A 26,581-nucleotide genomic window follows, 5' to 3' on the forward strand; every position below is an offset into this window, starting at 1 on the left:
CTGATGGTCGGCTCCACAACAAACATGTGAACAAACAAATGCACATCTACCTTTTATTGTATAGGTTTGAGTAGCAACGGGTTTCCCTGACAAGGGGACAGTACTGAGCTGAAACACAACTATCCTCAGATAGCTCAGATGATGCTAACCCTGAAACAACATAGATAATAACAAATATTGCTACAAGTGTGATTGCATCATATAATAATTGCTGTTAATAGTGTCTCTCGTATACATTTTCCTGAAAATTCTTATCATATGCACATAAATTGACAGTCACCACTAACTATTGTAGAAACTTAATTTTCTGTAAAGTTGCTTTGCAATGATTTGTATCGTAAAAAGCACTATACAAATAAACTTAAACTGAATAGCTATGTTCCAAGGCAAGGACTTGAGTATGGGTCACCATACTTAGCTGTATGTCACTTCACTCCTAAACCCATCCGGCTTAACATAGAAAGGGACATTCCCCAAAATCAAGCAAGGAATACAGCTGTCCTCAAACAACTATGTTCCAAAAGCAATGTGCCATTCACTTGAAAATCCTATCATGGGGGAAAAGGCCATAAAATTAGCATGTGGGGAAATGAGGGGAGGACACCCAACCTTACTACCCAGGCTAAGGAAATGCTTTGGAGAAGGAGCAAGGTAATTATCTTCTGACCTTAACTCACGAAAAGAACAACCGGCTAAGAATGAACCTCCTGAAAGCCGCCCACCACACTGTCAAAAGAAGTCCGGAAGGCTAATCTAACACACACAATAATATGCATATTAAAGAGGCACAGCCAAGCTGAATATAGCTCCACCCGGCGAACTTGGAAGATTGGGGCTAAAACGACTCGGTTCTCACACTTCATCATCATAACACAAACTCTATCCGCAGCATAAGGCAACCTGTTAACAGAGGATAAGCAGATCCTGCAGTCAAATTGATCACAATAAACTGAGATAAATTGTGCCGTGGCAACAGCGGGGCCGAGCCACGAGAGACAAACACTTGTCCTACACCCTCTCTGGAACAGAAACGAGCATGAGCAGATACTTTACATTGTAACTCATCACAAGAAGCACGTTGCACTGAACATCAGAATGTGCCCTCAAATTTTAAAAATCAAACACATAGGCACACATTCCCTAAAATGCTGATCGATTCACCAGGATGATGATCACACACGCTGAACAAACAGACAGTTCCTCAAGACAACAAAAGTGTGTAACATGTTCTAAAGGTGCCACTTTTTATTTCCGGGCATGTGCCTGTGACGTCACGGGCCATGTAGGTCAGTAGGATTGGAGTTGTTTCACACGTGCATCAGACACCGGTCCCGCTGGTGGCAGTCCTCATAGTGTCCACTAGAGGACACAGTGCGAGTTCCCTAGAAAGGGAACCACTAGGGGAAAGACAATAGCAGATAACGGCAAACAGTTACATGTTCATAAAATCTAAACTAACATTCTACTGTGCTCTCTGGCTTGGATTTAAACAAACCCTTCTATAGAATCTGAGTATATATATATATATATATATATATATATATATATATATATATATATATATATATATATATATATATATATATATATATATATATATATATATATATATATATATATATCTATTTCTACCTCAAGTTAAAGCATAGTTAGTTGACATGAAGCGTTTTATATTCAAACTCTTAACTGCATGTAAAAACAATCGTATCCTCAAATCTTTACATCTATGAGCACTACTAATAGTGTAATTACAAAGGAATTTTGAAAAAGTCAGATTGTGAGATATTAAGTCATAATTACAATAAAGTTGCAATTATGAGGAATAAGTAAAAAAAAAGAAAAAAAAAATCTGTGAACTAGTTTTGAAGAAATCATACATACACACACACACACACACACACACACACACACACGCTCCTGAACTAGCCTGCACTTTAAATCCCAAATTTCCAATATACTTTTTAACCCCATTGTGTATAAAAGAAGGAATTTGTCCTAAATATTATTAACTCTTTATTTAAGCAAATAAAACATTACAAGATCCAGGAAAACAACAACAAAAAATAAGTACATGTGTTACTGTAGCACATTGTTTTGTTTGCCAGCATGTCATGTTCATTTAATTAGGGCTGAGGTTGGCACATGAGCAAAACTCTGTTTTAAGATGGGCACAGATACAGGATCATTTCAACCCATGGCTGTGCATAAATATTTTTTGCATGTTTACAAGATGCATTATGTATCCTGCTCTCAGAGATCAGCTTTAGTGCGGCCTTTGTGGAAGGGAAAGAGCACCAAACCCATGCATGAGTAGAGTAGTATTTTCTTGCAGGTAATCATACTGCAGTGATAGACAGTTTAAAAGATCCATTAAGAGACTCCATCCATTTAAAAAAAAAAAAAAAAAACCCGTAAAAAAAGGGGTGACCTCTCCTCAGGAAAGAGGTTACAAAAGTCTAAACACAGCAGAGTGCACTTCAAACACACTGAATTTCAACTGTCTTGAAGGAGAAACTTCACTAGATTCCACTTGTGTGTCCCCAAAGGAAAATCTTCAGCCACACAAAAAATTTACAATATTCACAGTATTTACATGGTGTGATTCATCCAAAAACGGTCAGGGAGGCATGCGTCCCATTGCTTTTCCTTTCATTTGTTCTCGAGGAGAGTCTTTATATCTTTAATTCCGTGTTCTGACGCAACCGCAATAACATGGTCTAAAGCATTGAGCCGTCCAAGAAGCCTAACCACTTCCTTTATGTGTTCCCTATGGAGAGAAACAATAATTGCATTAATAAAAATAAAAAAAATGGGATGATGCTTACATCGCAAAGCCATTAAAATACCTGCATGTTACATTTTAATTCTACATTGAAACAATGAAGCATGTGAACATACATATGCTAAGACTAACATGTTAAATGTCAGTAAGACTTTAATCATTTAGATTTTCAAAATTAATGTTAAAACTTTTTTAATGCCGTAAATTAAGCTTTACCATCATAGGAATAAATAACATTTTCAAAATATATTAGAATAAAAAAATAATTATTTTAAATAAAAATATTTCAAAATATGTACTGTTTTACTGTATTTTTGAGCATATATATATATATATATATATATATATATATATATATATATATATATAGAGAGAGAGAGAGAGAGAGAGAGAGAGAGAGAGAGAGATATGTTTATATCTGTCATATCTTTGTGTGTCATCTACAGTAAGGTTGAGATGTTAACTCAAGGACATTAGAAACTTCTTTACCTCACGTTCCTCTTCTCCACATCTGATCCAGCCACACAGCTGCGATAAAGACTGCTGGCCAGATGTTTTAAATATCTGCAGAAGTTCTCCAGCTGAGGAAGAGTCTGCTGTCCTTTCAGGCTGCTGAACCACTGCACCGGAAAACACTCCACCACCTGAGGGCAGCAGTGAGAGCAATGCAGTGTCTTGAGTTGAAGGACATCATTTGGAAACACTGTGTTTTGATGAATATTAATTCCTAACTCCACCAGAAAATGTGGAGACAAGTCATACCCTGCGACACTTCTCCATGTGTTCCTCGCTGACGTCTGTGGTCTGCAGGGCTGAGAGAATGTAGCGGTTTAGTGTGCTGTCCATGGCAAGCTCCTTCAGCACTGACGGAGACAGGATCCCGTCCCATATTAAGATATTCCCAAATAACTGAACAGAAGAAAGAGATTCAGTTTGGAATATGCATGAACAATAGTTGAAACATTAAATATTTTAAAAAATAAAAAGGTTCAACTAAGATTAACTGATTCAAACGACAGCAGAAAGTCGTTAGAATGTTTAAGCATGACTAGCCATACCTTTAAACAAGACCAAAACTGTCTCTGGGAAAAGAGGTAAGGACCAGAGTTCTTGTTCTCCATTACACTGTCAGGGTAAAAAAAACAAGAATTACCCATCATTACACACTGGTTTACAAAACATTTAGTCACATTCGAAACTAGACGATGTGAACTAACAACAACATGTACAAACGGTGACACAACAGGAGTGTTTCGGCTTTTACACTCACTTTTTTGGAAAAAGAGGCAAGAAAATGTCATCGTCAAGAGTCCGTCGAATTCGCATGACTATGGTCCTCAGAAGCTCCTGAAAAACAGACACATTCTTGCCTTGAGAAATCAGATTTCTCTTAATGAAACAATTTAACCCTGTAAATGAAATAATACAATTTTAAAAGGAAATTTATTTGAGCCTTTAGACAAAATATAAGAAGTATAATACACATTCTTGCTGAGTGTCATATTTGATAACTCAGGCTTTTATGGCACATATAAATTAACACTGGAGAAAATAGAGCTCATACTTGAGGAAAACTAACACCTCAATTGTATTCAAAAGTACAAAAATATGCAATTTGGTGCAGTAATATAGAATTCTGAAAGCTCGTAATGTAGAGATCTTTATAACAGTTGTCACTCTTTATCCTCCAATATTATATCTTAGTCTTGTGGCATTAATGCATTGCAGTCCCATCCATTCACTGACTTGTGTGTTGCGGTTGTCGCCATGCAGCACAGTCGGATAGCCTTTAATTAGCTTCTGCATGAACGTGACCAGTCTGGACGTCTGACTCCTGGAGAGCGGGTCCCACACCTGATCCATCAGCACTGAGGGGGTGAACAAGGTGCAATTTGGGTTTAAGATGCTGTTCTGAAAGAAAGAACTGGACCATAATGATGGGATAGACTGACCTGCCAGCTTGGGAAGCAGCACTCTTTCCACGATTGAAGGAAGCAGGCTGTTATCTACGTCTTCCTCTTTCTTCAGGCCGCTCTGATCCCCACAGCCATAGAAAAGCAAAGACTCAAACCACAGCATGTACTCAAAGTTGGGACACTCCACCTATACAGATAGATACAAATGTGATCATTTAGGCAGTAGGCACTTTCAGATCAAAATGTTTAGGCGACGCAAAGCAGTTCATAGAAATGTGTGAGTGGGGGGGGGGGGGGGGTTCTCTGTACCTCCAGTGGAGACCATGAGATGAGCTGTAGTCGAATAAGAGGGTTGAAGAGTTTGGGCAGACAGAGTCCGATGTAGGCATCTCTATAGCATGTAAAATACAGCTTCCTCCAGGTCTCAAAGTGAGACTTTATGCTGTCCAGTGAGTGGAATTCCTCCGCCACATCCTCAAAAACCATCTTAGACTCATTTAAAATGCGATCTGGAAATCAAAAAAATGATGAATTGTTAATTGAGAGAAGAATGAAAACTAACCAGCAGAAGCTGATCTGGATGTGCTGTGAGTCGAGTTGGTCACCTCTTTCTGAGCTGAAGCTGGTGATGTCGGTGGATGTCTCTTCATCATCACTGGACAGCCCCTCCTTATGCTCGGCTCTCTTGCCATTCTGCTCTCGAGCTTGTCTGCGACGAGTTCTGTTCAGGGGTGTCAAAACTGAATTATACCTCAGAAACTCTGCTTAGAGTAGTAGATCTGGCTTTTGAATTTCTTATTCAAGCTAATTTAGAAGCACTCGCTATTTAACAAGCAAATAGTAAAAAGGCATATGTTTCACATTACTCTATAAGCAAAAGTAGCCATTATTAAAAGTATTAAATGTACTTTATCGATAAACAAGAGAAAGCTGAAAATGTACCATCTTGCTGCTCTTTTCCAAAAATGTTTTGCCATTACAAGTTACAGTACAAAGTGAATTTCTATATATTTTTTTAAATATTTATATTGAGGATTACATGCTTTGGCATATGCAATTATATGACACACACAGTGGAGATCAAAATTAGAGAACAATCCATAAATACTTGACTTTCACTGAAATATTGCTAATCTCCATCACTCAAAATGTGAAGGAATATTAGCTGTGGGAAACTAACACTGTTCTACTAACATGGTTGACCAAATAACCAAAGCATTTCAACAACAAAAAAAAACACAACTATATTTTTTGTGGAAAACACAGTGATTAAAATTAGAGAACAGTAACCACTGTAGCACGAAAGACGACTACAACTAAATTTTTGAAGAGTTACAGCTGTCAGAAACTAGCAAGAAGTGTAGAGGCCTCACTTTGGATGTCTCTTCTTCCACTTTCTTCCACTCTCTTCCATAGATCTGTGACTGTAGTGGGTTTCTTAGCATTTTCAGTTGGGTATAGATCAGGACTCTTGGCCCATCATTTCATTATTTCAACGTTTTCCACTTTAAGGGACTGCTTTATCCATTTTGCAGTGGGAAAACTACAGACTGATTGGGAGATGGCCGCAGGGAAGGCACCGCATGTTGCTGAAGAAGGTTCTGATAAATTTTTATTCTCCCTGCCATGTAACTGTATAAGAGCCCCAACTCCTGCTGCTAAAAAACCATGATGATTCCTCCTCCACCTTTCACTGACTTCTTTACACACTCAGGGTTCAGTCTTTCCCTTGTTCGACCCTGAACATAATGTTTCCCATCTGACCCAAAGAAATTAAACTTGCTCTCATCACTAAAGTGAACTTTGGACCAGTTATCTCTCCACACAACATGCTCCTCAGCAAAGGTGAGTCTAGCCTTTGATTCTTTCTGCTGATGAGAGCGGACGTGTGTTTTCAGTCCGACTTCTCTTAAACAGATCCTTACCATGTTCAGCGTTCAATTGGCGAGCAATTCCAGCAGAAGTGTTGAAGTCTTCTTGAGCATTTCTCTTATGTGGACGCCCAGACTTTTGGGGGGACTTGAATGAATTAGTGTCATTATAAAGCTGCAATATTTTAGAAATCACAGATTTGGAATGACCAGCTTCTCTTGCAGTGGCTGAAAGGGTCATCTCTTTGGCCTTCATTTGGAAAACCTGCTGTTGAAGGGTTTCAGTCACCTTAGAGGAATGCTGCCATTTGTTTTCAGTCTCATTTAGGTTTTTTATACTGTGCTTCAGAATACAATTAATTCATGAAATATGCCTAAAGATGGCCCTTCTAATCCTGTTAGGTTAACTTCAAATAGGACTAAGCAGTGACCTCGAAATTTAGAAAACTGTAGGCTGTCCTGTTATATTGATCTCCACACACACACACACACACATATATATAAGTGACAGTATACCGTCTGGCTTCTCTTTCAGCTATCCTCCTTTGCTTGGCCAGCTCCTGATAGGCTGTGCGATCTCTACCGAATGAGTCCAAATTAGGTGCCATAACAGCCTTATCTGAAACAGAAAAAAATGATATTACCTCACAGTAAAGCTCAGCTCATCAACTCTGTTACAGCCTATACTGACAGATAAGATAGTCATAACCTACTCATTAATATAGCATAGATGTTAATGCATTAGTCCACAAATTTCAATACAACATATAAAAAAAAAAAAAGTATTCCATGCACAGTTCTTAAAGAACACCCATTTCATAGAATGATGGAATTATGTGAGGGTGAGTACATTACAGATTTTTTTTTTTCTTTTTTTTTTTTGAGTGAACTATCCCTTTAAGTTGTTTCTCCTTTTTTTCTGACATCATCAGGATTAATTTACAAATAGAAGCTGGTTTTGATCTACCTGCTCAATTCTACTGGGGTGAGATTGAAACTCTCCTCCAAAACACTCACCTGCTCAGCATCTTAGCAATGTTTCAGTGTACACACTGACCAATTAGAAGCCAGTGAGCTTTCACCATCAGAAAGCCACATACACTTTTACTTGTCTCAATCACACACACATACATACATACATACATACATGCATGCACCCACAGGACAGTCTCTTTGTGTATTACTGATGTGCAATTAATTACAACTATATAACAGAACAGAAAGAAAAAAAACAATGAGGCCATTCAAATAAAAACCTTCAAGATGGACTGACTTGAAAGGCTGGAAAACTCCGACGATTCATCTTTAATATCATCCTGTCTTCTCTGGACGAGACGGGACGCCCGCTGCCGAAGTAACTGGTGCATGGCGACCTCTAGCTCCAGAATAACAGGCACCTGAAAGATATGATGATTTTTGTGACAGCTGAACTAAAGACAAGTGGCCAGCGACCACGACGAGGGGTTCAGTGTGTTCTGCTGTGGCATGGGAGAGAGAAAGCAGCAGAACCAGACCAAATTTACCCATATTCAATGAGGACAGAAAGCCCATTAGAGCTGAATCAAAATCGTCTTCCCCTGTGTTAATACTTTTGTGTTATTTACCATATTATAAGCCAAAAATAAAAAAATAAATGGCTTGAGTAGTTTGAAACTACTGTGAAGGACTTCCGGAAAGCCATTGTTGGATATTTTTGACATTCATTTAATGCAGCGCTTCTCAAATCCAGTCCTCGTGCCCCACTGCTCTGCACATTTTATGTTTCTCTTATTGCTTCAGATGTTGTTCTATTCGAACATAAGTGCCCTGCGAAGTGGACATCACAGGATATTCCGCCATGATTCCAGTTTGAAGCAAAGGTATATGTTCCATTCAAAGTGCATTGAAGTGTGCAAAGCATGAATTAAAATTGTATTGATTTACAGAGGTATATGATGTCACTTGTCCATTTGCAGACGGACGTTGTGCAATGCAAATCCGTGAATGAATGTGCCGAAATGAAGTAAACTTCAACAGATTTCCCCTGCTCAGGGAGTAGGGAGCAGTAAACACTGTGTAGAGACCATGTCAATAGGGACACAGTACATGCACGGAGTTGATTATCTGAATCAGGTGTGTTAACAAAGAGACATACAATATGTGCAGAGCAGTGGGGCACGAGGACTGGAATTGAGAACTGCTGATGTAATAAACAGATACAGACAAAACAGTTCCCACATGGAGAAAATGAATGGAATTTTGTTGCAGTTTTCCAAGACATGTACCACAAATTACTTTTGATATTAACATATACTTAGGACAAACTATCTTAAAGCTAATGTAATAATTAAGCTAAGTCAAATGATAACCTAAAGATAAAAAAATGTAAAGGCTTTAAATGGCAGTTTAGTCTACTGGCGTGATAAAGGTTTACCTTTTTGACCACTTATTACTTTAATATTTTTAAAAATGGTTCAACTTGTTAGCTACCTAGCAGTTAAACAAACTGGAAGCCTCACACAAAAAGGGAGGGGTGACCTATGACTTTCTAAATAAAGTGACTAGTTCTTAGATAAATTAGTATATAAAAGATTTTTTGCCCAACTAATAACACTTTTGAGGATCTGTTCTCCATGCCCCATCAAAGACACCATGATTTATGTATATAGTGTCTCTTTACAGCTGAAAACAATTATGGAAACATATTTTAAGTTAATGCATCTTACTGTGGGAAAAAAAGATGGAAGTTTACAATATAATCCATAAACTACTAAAAATGTGACCTGGTGCACTGCTGAAGTTTTTTTATAAAGGATGATCATAAACTATAAGTTTTTTTTTTAAACTAAAGTCGAACTAAGCACACAATGCTGAACCAAGCAACATTCAATACATTTCAAAATAAATCACAAAGATATACAGTGCCAAGATAAAAACAACAACAAACAAACAAAAAAACTAACAAAAATACAAGTCAGTAAAAAAAAAAAGCAGCAGCAACATTAAAAGCAAATGCATTCATTCTTACCTTTTCACTGAAACACTCAAGCAAGTCTCCAACATACCCTCGCATTTCTTGCAAGAATCTATATTTGTCTGCAGCCTCCTGTGAGGAGCCCTCCAGGAGCTGGATGCTCTTTTTGGAGGCCTCCAGCTCCTCCTGGATCTGCTCAAAGCGCCGGGCATTGGAATCGTGCCCCTGACGCATGAAGCTCAGCCTGGCACACAGGGGAATCAAAGAAAGATTTATTATCAGTTATGTATGGGGAAGTCACTAGGGTCACACATGTCCTGATGAAGACGGTCTGGTCTAATAAGAGCAATGGAGCCTCTAAAACAATTGCAGATTTTACTATCTGCAAATCAGCTTAACAGAGTTGAAACACCACGATAGCCAGGAATAACCAGCATCAGTGTGGTACATTCAAAATCTTAGGAAACTCCAACTTGCATTTTGAGGGTTTAAAATGGCGGTTCAGACCGTACCTGTCTTTGAGACGTTTCTTTACCAGATCTGTGGTTATAGGGGTCAGGTCACAAGAGGGAATGGGATAGGGAACCGAGGGCTCTGCTTTCAGAGGCTTGCTGTTGTCTGCTCCAACTGTGGCAGCGGCGTAGCTAAAGGGCATGGCATAGGACGCTCCATACGGCTGTGCATCATAACTGCCTTGGTAATACATAGTTGGGTCCTCGGATTGGGTGGTTTGGACCTAAAACATAAAAAAGGATATGACATTAAAAGGATCAGAGTGTCAGATTTTAATCAAAAACACTATTTACTGTTTTCTATTTCAATATTTTTTAAAAGTAATTTATTCATGTTATTTCAAAGCTGCATTTGTCACACGATCCTCCAGAAATCACTCTAATGTTAATTTGTTTCTTATGACTATGTTGGAAACAATTTTCCTGTTTAATATTTTTGTGGAAACTAATTTTTTTTAAAGTTCAAAAGAACATCATTTTTATTTCAAATAGAGATCTTTTGTAACATTATAAATGTCCGTTTTGATCAACAATGCATCATTGCTGAATAAATGTATATTTATGTAAAATAAATATGTATTACTGACCCCAAATGTGTGTGTATACTGTATAGACAAAAAGAGAGACACAGAGAGATTACTGTCTATTGTGTTACTGTTATTAAACGATATGGACAAAAATATTCACAGATCTTAACTTCTTAACTTGAATTTTACATGCCATAGTTTCAATTTGTTAATATACACAATAAGTATTTAAAGAATGTCATATCACATTTGAACTGTTGTATTGAAATACTCATTGACGATATAAAATATACAGGAGTTTTAAAAGGGAAAAAAGCCTAACATACATAACTGAAATGTGGTTATTGTGACAACTTGTATACGCACACAATACTGCACAACACTCAAGCACAATACAGACAAAAGTGACCCACCTGTGGGATGCTAATGCCCTTCCTGATCTGCTCCTGCTCCCAGCGACTCACTTCCTCATCCTGCCCATTATCTAGAGCTTCATCGTCACTGCATTCAATACCTGAACCACAACACACAAATTCAAAATAAACACTATGGTCAGATCTAAGTTCACAGCACAACTTTTCCAGTATTTGATTTCTCACAAAAGTCCTATTCATAGGAATTCAGTCCTTTTTGTGTGATTTATTCAATGTGACATGCCATTTATTACAAGGACAACCCGTCCAGAGAGCGTGTGATCGGGGATTCCTTGAACTCAGCTTCAGATGACTAGCTCTGAGCTCATAAACTGACCTATCTCCTCAGCTATTTTCTGCCTCTGAGTCTTTATCTTGACTCCACTGAAGACGATTCTCTTCTCGTCTTCGTCGTCACTGCCGCCGTTCTCATCTTCACGAGCGAGGCGCTTGTTTGTAACGTCATTTTCGACCAGCGGAGGCTCACCCCCGAGCTCTCGAGCCATCTGCCTCCGTTTACGAGCAGCATGAATGAAGGCCGCGTCGGGGATCTCGCCTGTTGTAACGTACAACAATTATTGTTGTGTAAACACAATGGCATATCACTTTCACAAGAATTTGATCAAATGGAGTGTTTAACAGCATTCAATGTTTAACCACAATACCCAGAAGCAGGTCCGAGCCCTGTACGACTGTTCTCGAAGCATTTGAAAAGCAAAAACAGCCTAATGCTACTGCTGCTGCTCCGGTGACTGTGACACACTTTTGTCTGGGATGATGGGAGCTCTCACCTGGTCTGAGTGAGCTGAGAGCCGACAGAGTTTGGCTAAACGCTCCACCCGAAGGCCTTTGCTCGCCCTCATCCTCCTGTTCCTCAGTGCTGTCCACCTCCATTTCTTCTTCTCCATGTTCACTGCTGGCCTCCAAGGGCTCCTCTTTAATTGATAGATTCTGAGCAGGTCCGCCTGGACCAAAAAAAAAAAACGGTGAGCGATAATACAAACTTATTACGTAATCTTTACCTTGCTATATGTTTCTGGAGGTATTTAATACTTTGAGGACCTAAAAAAAACGAACAAATGGGGTCATACGCTGTAAAAGGTAAAAAGAGATAGTATTTTCTTGTAAAACTCAAGTAAACTGCATTTTAGGGGTGCACGATAAATATCGGCTGATAATTAATGCGCATCTCGTCCTTAAAGCCGGTTCTCTAATCAGCGGTAAATTCCATCAGGTGCGTGATTTCACATAGAGCAGCTGTTACAACACAGAGCCGTTGTTTACTGAGATACTGTGCAAATCCACACTGATAATGAACGTGGAATTGTGCAGCTTGTCAGTTAACAACACCTCTGTGTAATAACAGCATATTATCGGCCGAAATTTATTGTGCACCCCTAATTTTTTTATTTTATAAAAATGTACTAAATATGTTTTCCTGAAGAAAGAAAGCAGTCCCCTGACTCTGATCTATGAACATGAATGATATCATGAAGAAAGAATAAAAAACAAGAACAAAAGTGTTGTACCTATGCGTGTGTTTGGTTCCTGCGTGGTACTGCCGGTCTTTTCCAAATCCTCCTTATATTCTTTCTTCAGCAGCTTGACAATCTTCTTGCTGTGGTTGGATTTCTTCACACGGAACATTTCAGCCTCATCTAATAAAAAAGAAATTATCTGTGGGAGTTGCTGTTGTTGTTTTTTTTTTTTTTTTTTTACACACATTCTGGCCAAAGAATTTACATGAACTTTTCTTTATTAAGATTACTGGGTGTTTTTACCTTTTTTTTTTTAAAGCAGTTTTAAAACACTCTAGTATTTCCATATTTGCCATGACCGTTGACATTCCTATTCTCCCTTATCACAGTAATTTTATGATACTGGTGTTTAGCCAATCATTTGCTATATTAAAATATATGCAGCGTGCTAATTGGTCACTATTACTGCCTAATACAATATGCCAAGTAGCTCGTGTTTTCCCAGAGAAGTGACTTTAATGACACGAACGGTTTTCAATTTCAGTAGACTGCAATAAAGAATTAGGGAAATACATTGAGAAACTCTTAAAGTATAGTTGGTGTAAGTGTACGTTTCCATATCTAACTTATATTCTTATTTATGTCTTCAATGGCAGCTCATTAGGCACCTTCATCATCGTGGAAGCTCAGCAGACTCGCTTTCGGCTCCTCTCGGTTCTCCTTCTTTCTCTTTTTCTCTCTGTTGGACTTGACAGCACCGGCCTGAACCCCGTTTCCGTGACTGTTCAGCGCGTTTGCTCCAGGAGCGGCACCGGTGCTGGTGGACTCACTCGGGCTCACCGAATCTTCAGCCCCGGGCCCGCCGGACTGATGCTCCTCCTCTCTCTCCTCATTTTCTGAGTCATTCCTCCGTCTGAAATTGCACCTCTTGGCTTTCTTAAACATGGTGATGTAGTGCAACGCCTCTGGAAGAGTTAGTACAGACTGATATTTAGATTTATGCAGGGCGCCAGCGATGATAACAATTCCACCATTTTGCCTTTGGCGGAAACGTGTTCCTCTTCTTCTTCTGTGGTTTTTATTTGGCGGTTCGCAAACAAATTTTATTACCGCCATCTACAGGACTGAGGTGTCAACTCATTGGGACATACATTTTTTATAATAAATACACACACACACACACACACACAAATAAATAAAATAAAATAAAAAATACAAAGGAAAAAAAGAAAATACAATAGATTAACAGTGGATCATTGTTTATTTTTTTATGAAATATGTTTGTTTAGGATTTACTATTATAGTATTTATACATTTTTGAACTAGCTTTTAGTTTTTTATTTTCGGTTTACGTGTTAATTTTTAAGTTTTTTTATTTAATTAATTGACGTTCGATGTCAATAAACTGTAATGTTAACAGATAAGTTTATAAATGTATCAGGTAGATGTAATAGTAAGATCTGCAAGTAATGTTATGCTAATTGTTTTCTTTATTTAAAGAGCTTAGACTTTTATATGTGTGTATTTCAGTGTTGGGGAAAGTTGCTTTTAAAAGTAATGCATTACAATATTGCGTCACTCCCTAAAATGTAACTAATTACATTACTTAGTTACTTGCGTTACTTTTTCAGTCTGGGCAGGGCTTGCTTGTTTGTTTTTAATATAATAAAGTTGTATTTTTTGATAAAAGTTATAACAAATAGTCCACTGGAGGCATGCATAAATGAACACAAGTGCAGTTTATTTACAACAGTGCAATCCAAAATCCAAATAATGAATAAAAACTTGACTTGAGGGGGCATGAACAGACTTAACTTGACCAGACTTGACAGAAACAGACTTATGCCGCGTTTCCACCGAAATTACCCGGAACATTTTTACCAGGAACTTTTTTTCCCAGGAACTTTTTTCCCCCCAGACCTGTTGCTTTCTGCGTTTCCACCGCGGTGTAAAGTACCGGGAAGATTAGGCAAATAGACTGGTGACGTAGGTCTGCGCGCGTTTCTCAATACAAAGTACTGCTGATTTGTTTGTTTTTTTAAAGTACGCTGATTTTGGACGTGCATCCTCGGTAGTTAGTTCAGACTTTGTGCATTCGACTCGGGAGTGTGATGTCCGCGACGACGCAAGTCCGGTAAATCTATAAACAGCAGCGTACTTGATAACTTCAGTCAGCTCGTCTTGGCTACTGCAATTTTCCTATTTACAATAAAACGAAATAGGATATAAAATACCACTGCCTCCTTTGGTTTTCATTTAAGCATAATAACAGCTGCAGAAATGTACTTAGTTCAGGGATATGTGTATATGCAGCCATTACAATGAAACGAAATATTATATAAATTTGCCTTTTTTATTTTCATTTTAACATATAGATAAATTGAATACAGACCAAAGAAAACCTGTTAGATTTACCCCGCAGCTGAATTATATGTTATGTTTAACCACTAAAGACACATCAGAGCCAGCGGCACATATCAGAAGGTCTAGCCGATTTGAGGCTGCATCTCGGCGGATACATGAGGACTGAGCTCTCGCTGATCGAGTGGAGCTCACCGTCGCAGAGATCGGCGAAACACATTTTTTAAATAGGCACGGTCTTTATAAATAAACCATAGATTTGAGTTTTAAACAACTACATTCTCGCCTGAAATACTTTTAAAATTACATTTCATGACACAATAACAGTAATATTTGAAAATGATCCAAATAAATGGTGGTTGAACTCAACCAATGCTGAACTCAGATCGCTTTGGCTACTGCAATTTTCCCCTCAGTACATTTACAATAAAACGAAATAGGATATAAAATACCACTGCCTCCTTTCGTTTTCATTTAAACATAATAACAGCTGCAGAAATGTACTTAGTTCAGGGATAAGTGTAACGTTATATACAGCCATTACAATGAAACGAAATATTATATAGACTTGCCTTTTTTATTTTCATTTTAACATATAGATAAATTGAATACAGACCAAAGAAAACCTGTTAGATTTACCCCGCAGCTGAATTATATGTTATGTTTAACCACTAAAGACACATCAGAGCCAGCGGCACATATCAGAAGGTCTATCCAAGGTGAGGCTGCCTCTGGGCGGATAGATGATCACTGAGCTCTCGCTGATCGTGTGGAGCTCACCGTCAACGAGATCGGCGAAACACATTTTTAAATAGGCGCTGTCTTTATAAATAAACAACAGATTTGAGTTTTAAACAACTACATTCTCGCCTGAAATACTTTTAAAATTACATTTCATTACACAATAACAGTAATATTTTGAAAATGTTGATCCGAATAAATGGTGGTTGAACTAAACCAATGCTGCGTCAACTCAACCAATCAGGATGTTTAGCGCCAAAGTCCCGCCCCCGAAAGTTCCTGAACTTTAAAAAAGTACCACCTCGCCAGCAGGGACTTTCTGGGGCGCATTTTTTTACCCGGAACTTTTATTTAGTTCCTGGTTCCTGCGGTGGAAACACACCAAGTACCGGACCAAGTCCCTAGTTCCTGGGTAAAGTTCCTGCGGTGGAAACGCGGCTCAAAATCACCAACAGCAGGTACCTTAATAAACGACAAAACCACAATGGGATCAGTGTTGCCAACTTCTTTCAATGGAAAGTAGCTAAACCCTGCCTGAAAAGTCGCTAAATGTCGCTGGATGACGTCATATGCTAATTAGCATATTCATGACGCAAGTGCGTCATATTATCTTGCCCTTTCTGTGCTCATGTCCTGCATTTTAAGGCAGTCAAAATTCGCAATAAAAGTTTTTTATTATTATATTTGAATGTTTCTGTTGTCCGACAACGGAATTAATATTATAATGACTGACACGCGTCTATTAAGACTACATAACCAGCTCTCAAAGATGTTAATCTCCGCACTAAAATCCTATTCACGACATTGTCTAATGAAATCACATACACATAAGATTAAGATAATGATTGTACTGTGATTTCGGCTATACTTGTATGTAAAATAGAGTTAGAAGCAACAGAATATATTTTTTTAACTGAAAGTGCTGCTCATCTCTGCTTGCTGAACATAGCAGATGCAAAGAGAGAGAGGCGTGTGCGCACGCTGGGAGAGAGAGAGAGAGAGAGAGAGAGAGAGAAAGGTCGTGCGGCAGTACCGGAGAGTCTCAGAGACTAAATAAGGTCTGTCAAAAAAAGTCGATAGATTTGTCGCTAGTCACTTTTTTAAAAAAAAGTCGCTATGGGGGTCTGAAAAGTCGCTAAATCTAGCGACAAAGTCGCTAAGTTGGCAACACTGAATGGGATGACAAAAACATGACTATTTATACAAACAATGAGGGTCACATGACAAGAGCAAACCAATGGGAAACAAGACACATGACTCAGACAATAAACCGGATTCAGACAATAAATCGGAACATGACGCAAGGAACAAGAGGAACCAATAGCAAGACAAGAGGGCAAGGGAAGAATGACCAAACAGCATAAACAAAGACTACAAAACAAAAGACATGAAAACAAGAACATGAAACAGACATTACACAAGTAATATAATTATGAAAAACAGTAAACAAGTTTCACCCAAATTTAATTTGTCTTTTAATTAAATAAATTTAAACATTTTATTTTTTGGTAAATAAAGGGGATTTGCTTTTAAAATTAAAACATGGAAGAAATATTGTGTGATTTATTTCTTTAAAAAATAGTTGTATAATTTTTTTTCAACAGAAGTAGTATCACATACATTCTACTAAATATTAGTTATATCTCTAGCACAATGCCTTTATGTAAAAATTAACTTTTATTTTGATGGGTTGCCGTGAATACCTTTAAATTGACACTGGTTTTATTCAAACGAAACGGTAAAATGCTTGTGAAGTGACTCAGAACAGTTCTGGTGATGTTGTTGATGTATTTATGTCCTCATTGAGATGGCAGAAATCACTGCAAGAGTCACGCACTTCAGTCCATGTAGTAAACAACCATTAATTCATTCACACAGAGACGCAGAACATGAAGGATTCAGATTTCAACCGACTTATACAGATACTGGTCCATATGGAGAATTGATTTGATTAATTTATGCTAACTTTGACAAATTCCGTGACTGTCAATATTAAAATGTAAGTTTAATTATCATGGATTTTGAGATTCCATCCGCGTTTTCTGCTTCGTGGAAATCATAGCGCTCTATGCGTCAAGAACCGGGCTGACAGGCTCCTCGGTACCACCGGTACTTAAAGAAACCTGCCACCGTCACATTTTCATGTTTTTAGTACCGAAGTACCGAGTCTTTTGACAAAACTAGTCCTACAAACAGCAAAGAAGGAAAAAGATGAAACAGCTCACAAACACATATAGCTATTTAAATATATGTATTGATTAAATGTGGTATCAACTGTTTCAGATAAACTGCAGGTAAAACCTAAACATTTAAAACGGAATACATAAGACATAAATAGCCAACTATTGTAATGTGATTACTCTTTGCAGGATGCACACAACCACTAACATCCAGCAAGGTCTGTCTGGTCTGATTCACTAACAAATGACTCTCATGAACTCTTTCTTTTAATGAGTCAATTAAGAACAAGTATGGAAGTCCCTTTCCAGCAATTAATACAAAATAAATAAAAAAAATGTTAATTGTGACTTTGTGACTTTTTTTTATCTCACAATTCTGATGCTTTTCTCAGACTTGTGTGATATAAACTCACTACTGCAAGTTATAAAGTTAGAATTGTGTGATAGAAATGTGCAATTATGAGAAATAAAGTTAGAACAGCGAGATATACTGTAAACTCATAACTCTGAATTCTGTCTCATCTTGCAATTGTTAGTTTATGTCACAATTCAGAGAAAAAGTCATAATTGCAAGATGTGTGACTTAGACTTTGCTTTTTAAGTTTAAATCTCGCAATTCTGACTTTTTTTCTCAGAACAGTGAGAAAGGCTGAATTGTGACACAATTGTAAAAAATTATTTTTGGTTTATCTATTCCATAGCTGAAATAGTATATTGTTATTTCTCCATGGAACAAAAAACTAATTTATCATTTGAATCCATGTGTCATAGTCTTTATAACACATAAGCAGCCATTGACAAATCTGTTAAGTATCCAAAGGTTTAGATTAACAGTAAGGCATGTGAGTTTGTCTAACTATAGATTACATGCATGCATTGTAATATAAAGATCTAAACTTGAATTTTACAGTTTGATATTTTTAGTTTACAATTTACATCTTGTAATTCTGACTTGGCTGACTTCCATATAATGTTATTTTTGCCAAGGAACAAAAAAAAAAAAAAAAAAAAAACTTCAAGAGCTGCATGAACATTCTTCAAAACATCTACCTTTGTGTTCCAAAGAAAAAAATAACAGCATGTTTGGAAACAACATTGAGGTAAATAAATTGGACAGAAGTTTTGTTTTTGGCTGTTGATGAATGAAGGCTCAGAGATAGCAGAGAACAACAAATTTGAATGCAAACTAAACGCAACTAATCATATGTTTGTTTAGAGCTGTTTAAACGCTGCTTGATCTGTGCAGATTTCTCTCCTGATTCAAACCAGAACACCTTTTCACTGGAGGAAGTGTTATTATGGATTATAGACTATGTATTTGAGTAAAAATCATCTTAAATCATCTTGCTGGATTTGTTTAATCTTTTGTCTTTTCTAGATGTTAACTGATGGACTGGAGTGCTGTGGATTATTGTGATGTTTTTATCAGCTGTTTGGACTCTCATTCTGACGGCACCCATTCACAGCAGAGCATCCATTGCTGAGACACTGATGCAGTGCTACATCTGAAGAAAACACCAATAAAAACAAGACATCACACTCATGTTACAGCTGATCTCAGACAGACTGATGAAGCTCCAGACGGACGGTGCTGATGCTGGTTTCCATGGTAACAGAGGCAGCGGCGATGATTGTCAGCTGTGCTTCTGATTGTTTTCAGCTCTCGAGTGGCGGAAATGAAGCGCATGAACATTAAATACAGAAAATGATGATTTGGGATGCAATCAAACAGAAATCATGTATCTTAGTCAAATGAAATGTGCATTTTTCTTGTTCATCATTTGTTTAGATGTGTACAAACCTAGAAAACCAAATGTGTCTCATTTGTAAACTACAGACAGTTTCTGCCTCTCAAAGAGAAAATCAGAGTATTGATCAGATCAGCCGTATTCTTCTCCTATTTCAATCTAAGTATAATTTCTCTGAAAACTCCTCGACAAAAGCTATTGATTTAAAAGGTAAAAAAAAAAAAATACCAATTGTATTTTATTTTATTTTTTTATCTTGGAAATATCACACTAATAATACAATCTTGATCTGAATGATTAACACCAAAATAAAAAAATAATTAATTAATTCAATTAATAAATACATAAATTACACATATAAATAATGCATAAACAATATCAGAAATGTCACACAAATTGTAAAATATTGATTTTAATCTTGTAACACATTTGTAACAAAAAAAAATAATATAGAAATTGATTAAAAAATCTTGAAAAAGTCCTACAAATAGAAACATTTTAACAAAAAAAAAAAAATATATATATTATTGTTAAGAGAAAAAAAAATAGAAAATGCAAACTACAATATTTCTTTAATTTGATGTTGGATTTTTTTATTTTATTATTTTCCAATAAAACTCGTACTGCAATATTTTTGGTGTTTATATATATATATATATATATATATATATATATATATATATATATATATATATATATATATATATATATATATATATATTACTATATTGTATATATATAACTTCAAATATTAAATATTATAATAGAAATATTATATGCGTGCATGTGTGTGTGTGAGAGAGAGAGTTTTAAAAACACTGCAGGCTGACAGTTACTCATCCCTGATTTACATTAATGAACATATTTATCAAATTTATCATTTAACCTCTATAACTGAAATAAACAATTACTCATTTAGTCTCATGTTGAACAAATTGTGATACGGATAAAATACTGAAAACATGATTGATCCAGAACATCGGTCCAGAACTACAGGAGTAACATTTACTGACTATTGAACGATAAGATCCTCAGAGAGTCACAACACCAGAAGAAAGGGAAGAGTCTGTGAGTGAAGGTGGTTGTGAATGTGTGTAGATGTGTGTTAGTTACAGGATCAGAGAATGACACTGTTCCTCTGTCATAGTCCAGATCAACTCTCACACGCTCAAGATCCTGGTTAACAGGAAAACCAAGGCGTTCAGAATATCCACGCTCCACACTCCAAAAATCAGTGTTGAAGAAAACCCATCCCTTCCTCTGGTTTGATTCTGTAGTTACTCCAATACTCCAGACTGAATTCTTTTTAACCTCCACATCCCAGCAGTGTGTTCCTGAGTTAAAACCCTCTGAACCCAGAACACAGCGATAACAGTCGAATCTCTCTGGATTATCAGGAAGAGGTTTGTTCCTGCTGTGTATCACACTGGTCAGATCATCAGACAGGATGAGATGTGGATGTGCAGTGTTTGGATCCAGAATCACAGGAGCTGATGAGACACAATCAACAGCTGCTTTTATTCTGATGTTCATATAGTGATCAAGAGTGAACCACACACAGATTATTATGAATTATGACCAGTGTTCATTTTGACAGGCATTTCTGATTTAGTCTTAGTCTTTATCTTGAGACGAAAATGCTAACAGTCTTAGTCACATTTTAGTCATTTGAGTCTCTCATAGTTTTAGTCGACAGAAAGTCATACCTTTTTTTCCAACTTTTAGTCATTATTTTAGTCAAACTGCAGTTACCAATATTTATTTTATATGTAGTTTTCATTCAAATATAGTCATTAATTCTTCTCTCTTAAGACCAAATCAATTAAGTTTATGAGGAATTTGCATCAAGGATGTATTTTGGAAAAAAACTTGAATAAATGTTGACAATTTTCATTTTTGTAAGAAATACCTCTTAAGGGGGGGTGAAATGCTATTTCATGCATACTGAGTTTTTTACACTGATAAAGAGTTGGATTCCCATGCTAAACATGGACAAAGTTTCAAAAATTAAGTTGTACGTTTGAAGGAGTATTTCTGTTCCAAAAATACTCCTTCCGGTTTGTCACAAGTTTCAGAAAGTTTTTCCGAGTATGGCTCTGTGTGACGTTAGATGGAGCAGAATTTCCTTATATGGGTCCTAAGGGCACTTCTGCCGGAAGAGCGCGCGCTCCCGTATAGCAGAGCACTGAGAGCACAACAGACTTCACTGATCAGAGCGAGAGTGTCGCGAAATGTCACAAAAGGAGTGTGTTTTTGGTTGCCAGGGCAAGACAACCCTGCACAGATTACCAAAGAAAAAACAGCATTAAGGGACCAGTGGATGGAGTTTATTTTTACAGAGCATCAATGGAGTTGTGCAAGTGTTTATGTTTGTTCCCTGCATTTCGAAGATGTTTGACGACGGATTCGCGTATCGTTTATTTCTTAAGGATGATGCAATCCCAACGAAAAAGGGTCACGATCGTGTGTTGGAACCGCAGGCGTTGAGTAAAACCGCTTAAAATATCTCTGCCTCCTTGTTAGTGCGTCCGCCTCCCATGCTGGAGACCCGGGTTCGAGCCCCGCTCAGAGCGAGTCATTGCTGCTGCTGCTCTCATTCAGTTTCAGCCTCGGGATCTGATTCTGGATCATAAATATACGCTGAATCATGGCATGGATTTGTTTGGCATGGATTGTTTTAGTTGGTTTTGTCCTCACGGTGTCACAGCTTCCAAACGCTCTCAACGCAAAAGCCTACTGGCACTCGTGATTCTTTAGCTCCGCCCACACGTCACACCTCCAGCCGCTCGTGTTTTTCTGGGAATTATTATATTCTTTCTCTTATGAATATAATAAAACTAAAGACTTTTTGGAGTTATGAAGGATGCAGTACTACTATATATGTACTCAAGATTAACAGGATATTGAGTGAAAACGAGCATTTCACCCCCCCCCCCAAGTTATTTGACAAATTTAATTGTGAATCCCGGTAAAAACGGGACGTCTGGTCACGTTACTCCTTCGGGTGCTGAGGCCATTGTTTCAGATAGTTTGTGTTTTGGTGTCTCAAACTGGGGTCCACCAGATGGAGCTAGGGGGGCCACAAAAGACACTCTAGGTTAGGAAATTTTATATATATATATATATATATATATATATATATATTTACCTGTATGTAAGTCAGGATTGTGAACCTTTGTAAACTATGATGTATTTAAAATAGAAATGTAATAATAAAATAATAGCAATTATACGCAGCACACTACTCTGAAACGTCACCAAAACTTCAGTTGATGTACTACTGTACTGAACAGTTAGCCATGAACATGCTGATAAATGATAAGAAGTATCCTTAAAATGGATACGTTTTTAGACAGAGGATGTAGTTTCTCAGCTGAGAAGGTTAATACAGAAGAGCCTAGCGTGAAAAAACTAAACTGATGAAATCTGATGACTCATACAGAAAATATGGCTTTATGAAATATAGTGACAGCAGACCACAGGGCACGCTTTGCTTGAAGGTTTTATCTGTTGAAGTGCTGAAACTGTATAAACTCAACAGACAACTGTCAACAATGACTATGACTAACATCATGACAATACCTGAGAAAGCACAGCAAGCATCGTATCTTGCAGCTCTGTGAATAGCCAAATGTAAAAAGCTTCGCAAATGTGTGTCTGTTTGCACTGATGGTGCGGCAGCAATAACTGGGCACAGAAGTGGAGTTGTCACCCAAATTAAAGCCAAAAATCCAAAGATTGCAGCCACTCACTGTATGCTTCATCGTCAAGCACTTGCATCAAGTCAATGGCACCCGACCTGCATGATGTGTTGGAAGTAGTAGAAGTGGCTATCACCTCCGAAAAGTCAAGGCCGCTAGCCTAAAATCACATCTCTTCGCATAACTGTGCACACGAATGCTCATGTTCAGCTACTCTTCCATTCAGAAGTGCGGTGGCTCTCACGTGTAAAGGTTTTAGAGCGAGTGTTCGAACTGAGATGTTGAATTGATAAGCTGTGCAAAAAAAGACAGTCTCATCCTTCCCACTAAGACCAGTTGTGTGTATTTTTGTACAGTGACTACTAAATTGATGTCTGCATTGCATGCTTTCTTTTATATTGTAAACTTGTATAATATTGATTATTTATTTTATATTGTAAAACTATTTACTTTTAAGTCGAATAGATATTGTTTTATTTTTCTTGCAGAAAAAAAAGATTGCTGATCTGCAAACCAAACTGTTAAGCCACTGTAATTATACTACATCAAAATGTTAGAAGTTCAATGCACTATTTTTTATTTTTTTTTGTTACAAAATACTGTATATGAAAATTAACTTAAAATTTACATATATCACCTCCAAATGTTGATTTAGAATGTTACAAGTGTGGAGCAATTCGGGTGAGGAAAGACGATCATATGTCTATTCTCATAATAATAATAATAAAACAAACAAAAATATAACCATATAAAGGCTATTATTCATGTCAGCAGATTTAAACTAATGCCAACTAGTTACTGTTCTGATGCGGACACAGAGCTGAAGCTTAAGGTAACGTAACAAAAATCTGAAGAAAAAAAAATGTTTTGCAGAATGCTGAACACTTTTACAATTTATAATTTTTTTCAGACGAGCCGCACCTGATCATATATTAGTTTTAGCTTGTCAAAATTTTGTCTTCGTTGATGAAATGAACACTGATTATGACAATCAGGCTATTAATCAAACACATCAGACTCTCTCCTCTGATCACTGTCAGTGTTTGTTACAGTAAATATTTAAGATTTGTCAATCAATCAAACTGAACTGAGATCTGCTGTATCACTGTAACTGTAAATATCATGTAAATATCAGCATGAATCTGGTTATTCACACATAATGCTGAAATCTGTAAATATTCCCTCATGCGTCAGTTCCAGTGTGTGTAACAGCACAGATCTTCTCCAGACTCACTGTTTTGGACGATGTCCTGCATCTTCTTCCAGACTCTGAAGGGCAGGTTGCCCAAGTAACGCGGCACATGAATCAAAGCCCCAGAAGGCATCTGTGGATCCGGCTGTGATGAGTTCTGGACTCTGGAAGAACATTCAGGATCAGAACTGCAGTGGCTTTGGATCAGAAGCAGAGACACCAGATCACTCACCTTTCCATCGTGACTGGAAACTCCTGCAGAACAAACACACCATTGATCATCAATCAATCAATCAATCAATCAATCAATCAATCAATCAATCAATCAATCAATCAATCAATCAATCAATCAATCAATCAATGGATGATCTGAAATCAGACCTTCAGAAAGCAGACGTCACTGGCTTTCATCATCTCCTCCGTGTCTTTGATTGTGTGTGAAAGAGCTGAGATGTGTCTGTTCATCTCCTCCAGCTTCTCCTTCATCATCTGCTTCTTCTGCTCCTCTTCCTCTCTCAGTGCAGTGATTGTAGCTTCTTCTTCATCTCTGAGAAACTGATGAAGCTTCTCGAACTGCTGTTTAATCTGATGCTCTGTGTGCTCGGCTTGAGACTGAAATCAAATCACATTCACTTCAAACATCTCCATCAGCACACATCAACACATCACATCATTCAGATCTCAGAGAAACTCAGACACCGACATATAACAGATCCAGAAGCAGATCGTTGCTCGTCATTTACAAAAAGAATCAACTGGAATCATTATATTAAATATAACACATCATAATTGTGTTTAGTGATGCTACAGCTGTAATGAAAATGACTCTTGATTCTGTTTCCTCACCTTGATGTGTTGAACTGTTTTCTCAAACTCTTCTTTAATGTTTTCATTGTGTTGAAGTTTCTCCTGTAAGGATTTCAGTGCTGTATTGAGCTCCTCCTAGAATTGAACAAAATACAAATATATAAAACACCAGATTGCAGTGAAGAGAAGAGAATACAGTGATCATACAGTGCTGTGTTTTGTGTATATCTCACACTGAATTTATTCAGAAATTAAAAGCAAACATAAATCAAAAACAACCTGATTAAAAATAAAATACACTTTTTCAACAGCAGGATTTTGATCTCTTACCCAGTGACTACACTTTAATACACAGAACAAATCAGAGCAGAGTTTATGTCATATGAAGTTGAGTAAAACAGCAGAGAGAAATACTGAGTGCATGATATGTGATGATATCTGTGTTTATGATTAATTGGTCTTTACATATGAAACAAGAGACATTTGTCCTACCTTATATGAAGGAACAACTTCACTGATGGGTCTCAATGTGTGACTGACGTGTTTCTCTGAAGTAAAGCACACTAAACACACCGGCTGTTTGTCCTCCAGACAGAAGAGTTTGAGTTCCTCACTGTGTAAACTGCAGATCTCCTCAGAGCCTGATGAACGCCTCTCATTTCTCTCCTTCATAAACGACTCACACAAGTTTTTTAACACTAGATTAATGGGAGGTTGAGCAATGGAGGATCTTCTCCTGCAGACAGGACACTCCTGAGTTTTCTTGGTTCTCCAGAACTGTTGAAGACACTCTTTACAGACACTGTGACTACATGACAGAAAAACAGGAGCCTTGTAGGTATCACAGCACACGGGACAAGAAAGCTCTTCTACAGATAGTGAAGCCATTTTCAGTGTTTGAGCTCCAGCAAGCTAAACTTTACTTTCACTTTCAACTTTCAAAAATAAATCATCTTCGAGAATCACAAAGATCTGCTGTCTGTTCAGAAACAAACTTCTTCAAAGGCTTTCTCTTTGTCGTCCACTGATGACTGATTCTTGTTTGCTTTTGTCAAAGAGAAGAAAATCGGTGACAGAAAGAAGAAATAACAAGTCAGTCTCATCCGGGTAAGTGTTGTAAGAGGGAGGAGTTTCTGATGACTTTTGTATGTTTAAACAGCTCTGACCACAACAGCAGGATTTCTGCAGATAATACAAATACTGCCCATGTTTTAATTGAAAATATGCATTACTTTTCACCCAGTTTAGGGGAAGCAACATCAAGTTCATGTTCATTTATTTATAAAGCACGTTTAAAAACAACCATAAGACTGACTAAAGTGCTGAACATTGAAATCAAACTATAAACACATAAAACAGAGAGATAATAGTGGCTTGGTTATGTAAAGATTATTACACC

At 37.3% G+C, this 26,581-nt stretch overlaps 2 protein-coding genes across 3 annotated transcripts; both read right to left on the reverse strand.

Annotated features, from left to right (window-relative positions):
* Nucleotides 1-2,000: 2,000 nt before the first annotated feature.
* Nucleotides 2,001-13,517, reverse strand: paxbp1 (PAX3 and PAX7 binding protein 1). Of its 2 annotated transcripts, XM_026258041.1 has the most exons (19): nt 13,121-13,517; nt 12,504-12,632; nt 11,766-11,939; nt 11,312-11,530; nt 10,975-11,075; nt 10,622-10,639; nt 10,035-10,258; nt 9,577-9,766; nt 7,843-7,966; nt 7,086-7,188; nt 5,304-5,419; nt 5,008-5,207; nt 4,735-4,885; nt 4,529-4,650; nt 4,053-4,129; nt 3,841-3,907; nt 3,545-3,691; nt 3,272-3,426; nt 2,001-2,767 (listed from the first exon to the last, which is right to left on the reverse strand). In XM_026258041.1, exons 1-19 carry the CDS (start codon nt 13,395-13,397, stop codon nt 2,650-2,652), a joined length of 2,712 nt encoding a protein of 903 aa, XP_026113826.1. In that variant the 5' UTR covers nt 13,398-13,517; the 3' UTR covers nt 2,001-2,649. The 2 variants fall into 2 exon arrangements, with proteins under 2 accessions (XP_026113826.1, XP_026113827.1); XM_026258042.1 differs by lacking the exon at nt 10,622-10,639.
* Nucleotides 13,518-20,266: 6,749 nt separating this feature from the next.
* On the reverse strand, nt 20,267-26,070 carry LOC113092446 (tripartite motif-containing protein 35-like). The gene is made up of 6 exons (XM_026258043.1): nt 25,675-26,070; nt 25,222-25,317; nt 24,757-24,987; nt 24,608-24,630; nt 24,418-24,539; nt 20,267-20,972 (listed from the first exon to the last, which is right to left on the reverse strand). The coding sequence occupies exons 1-6, from the start codon at nt 26,068-26,070 to the stop codon at nt 20,488-20,490; spliced, it is 1,353 nt and encodes a 450-aa protein (XP_026113828.1). The 3' UTR covers nt 20,267-20,487.
* Between the last annotated feature and the right edge of the window lie 511 nt (nt 26,071-26,581).

This window comes from Carassius auratus, unplaced genomic scaffold (assembly GCF_003368295.1).
Source record: "Carassius auratus strain Wakin unplaced genomic scaffold, ASM336829v1 scaf_tig00214588, whole genome shotgun sequence".
Taxonomy (NCBI): Eukaryota; Metazoa; Chordata; class Actinopteri; order Cypriniformes; family Cyprinidae; genus Carassius; species Carassius auratus.

Coding starts and splice junctions, on each gene's coding strand:
- paxbp1 (XM_026258041.1), bottom strand. CDS start 13,397: ATGTTTAAGAAAGCCAAGAGGTGCAATTTCAGACGGAGGAATGACTCA. Junction 11,531..11,765: donor TCTCAGCTCACTCAGACCAG/GTGAGAGCTCCC, acceptor ACGTTACAACAG/GCGAGATCCCCGACGCGGCC. Junction 3,427..3,544: donor ACATGGAGAAGTGTCGCAGG/GTATGACTTGTC, acceptor TGCTGCCCTCAG/GTGGTGGAGTGTTTTCCGGT.
- LOC113092446 (XM_026258043.1), bottom strand. CDS start 26,070: ATGGCTTCACTATCTGTAGAAGAGCTTTCTTGTCCCGTGTGCTGTGAT. Junction 25,318..25,674: donor AAGTTGTTCCTTCATATAAG/GTAGGACAAATG, acceptor GTTCAATTCTAG/GAGGAGCTCAATACAGCACT. Junction 24,988..25,221: donor AAACAGTTCAACACATCAAG/GTGAGGAAACAG, acceptor ATTTGATTTCAG/TCTCAAGCCGAGCACACAGA.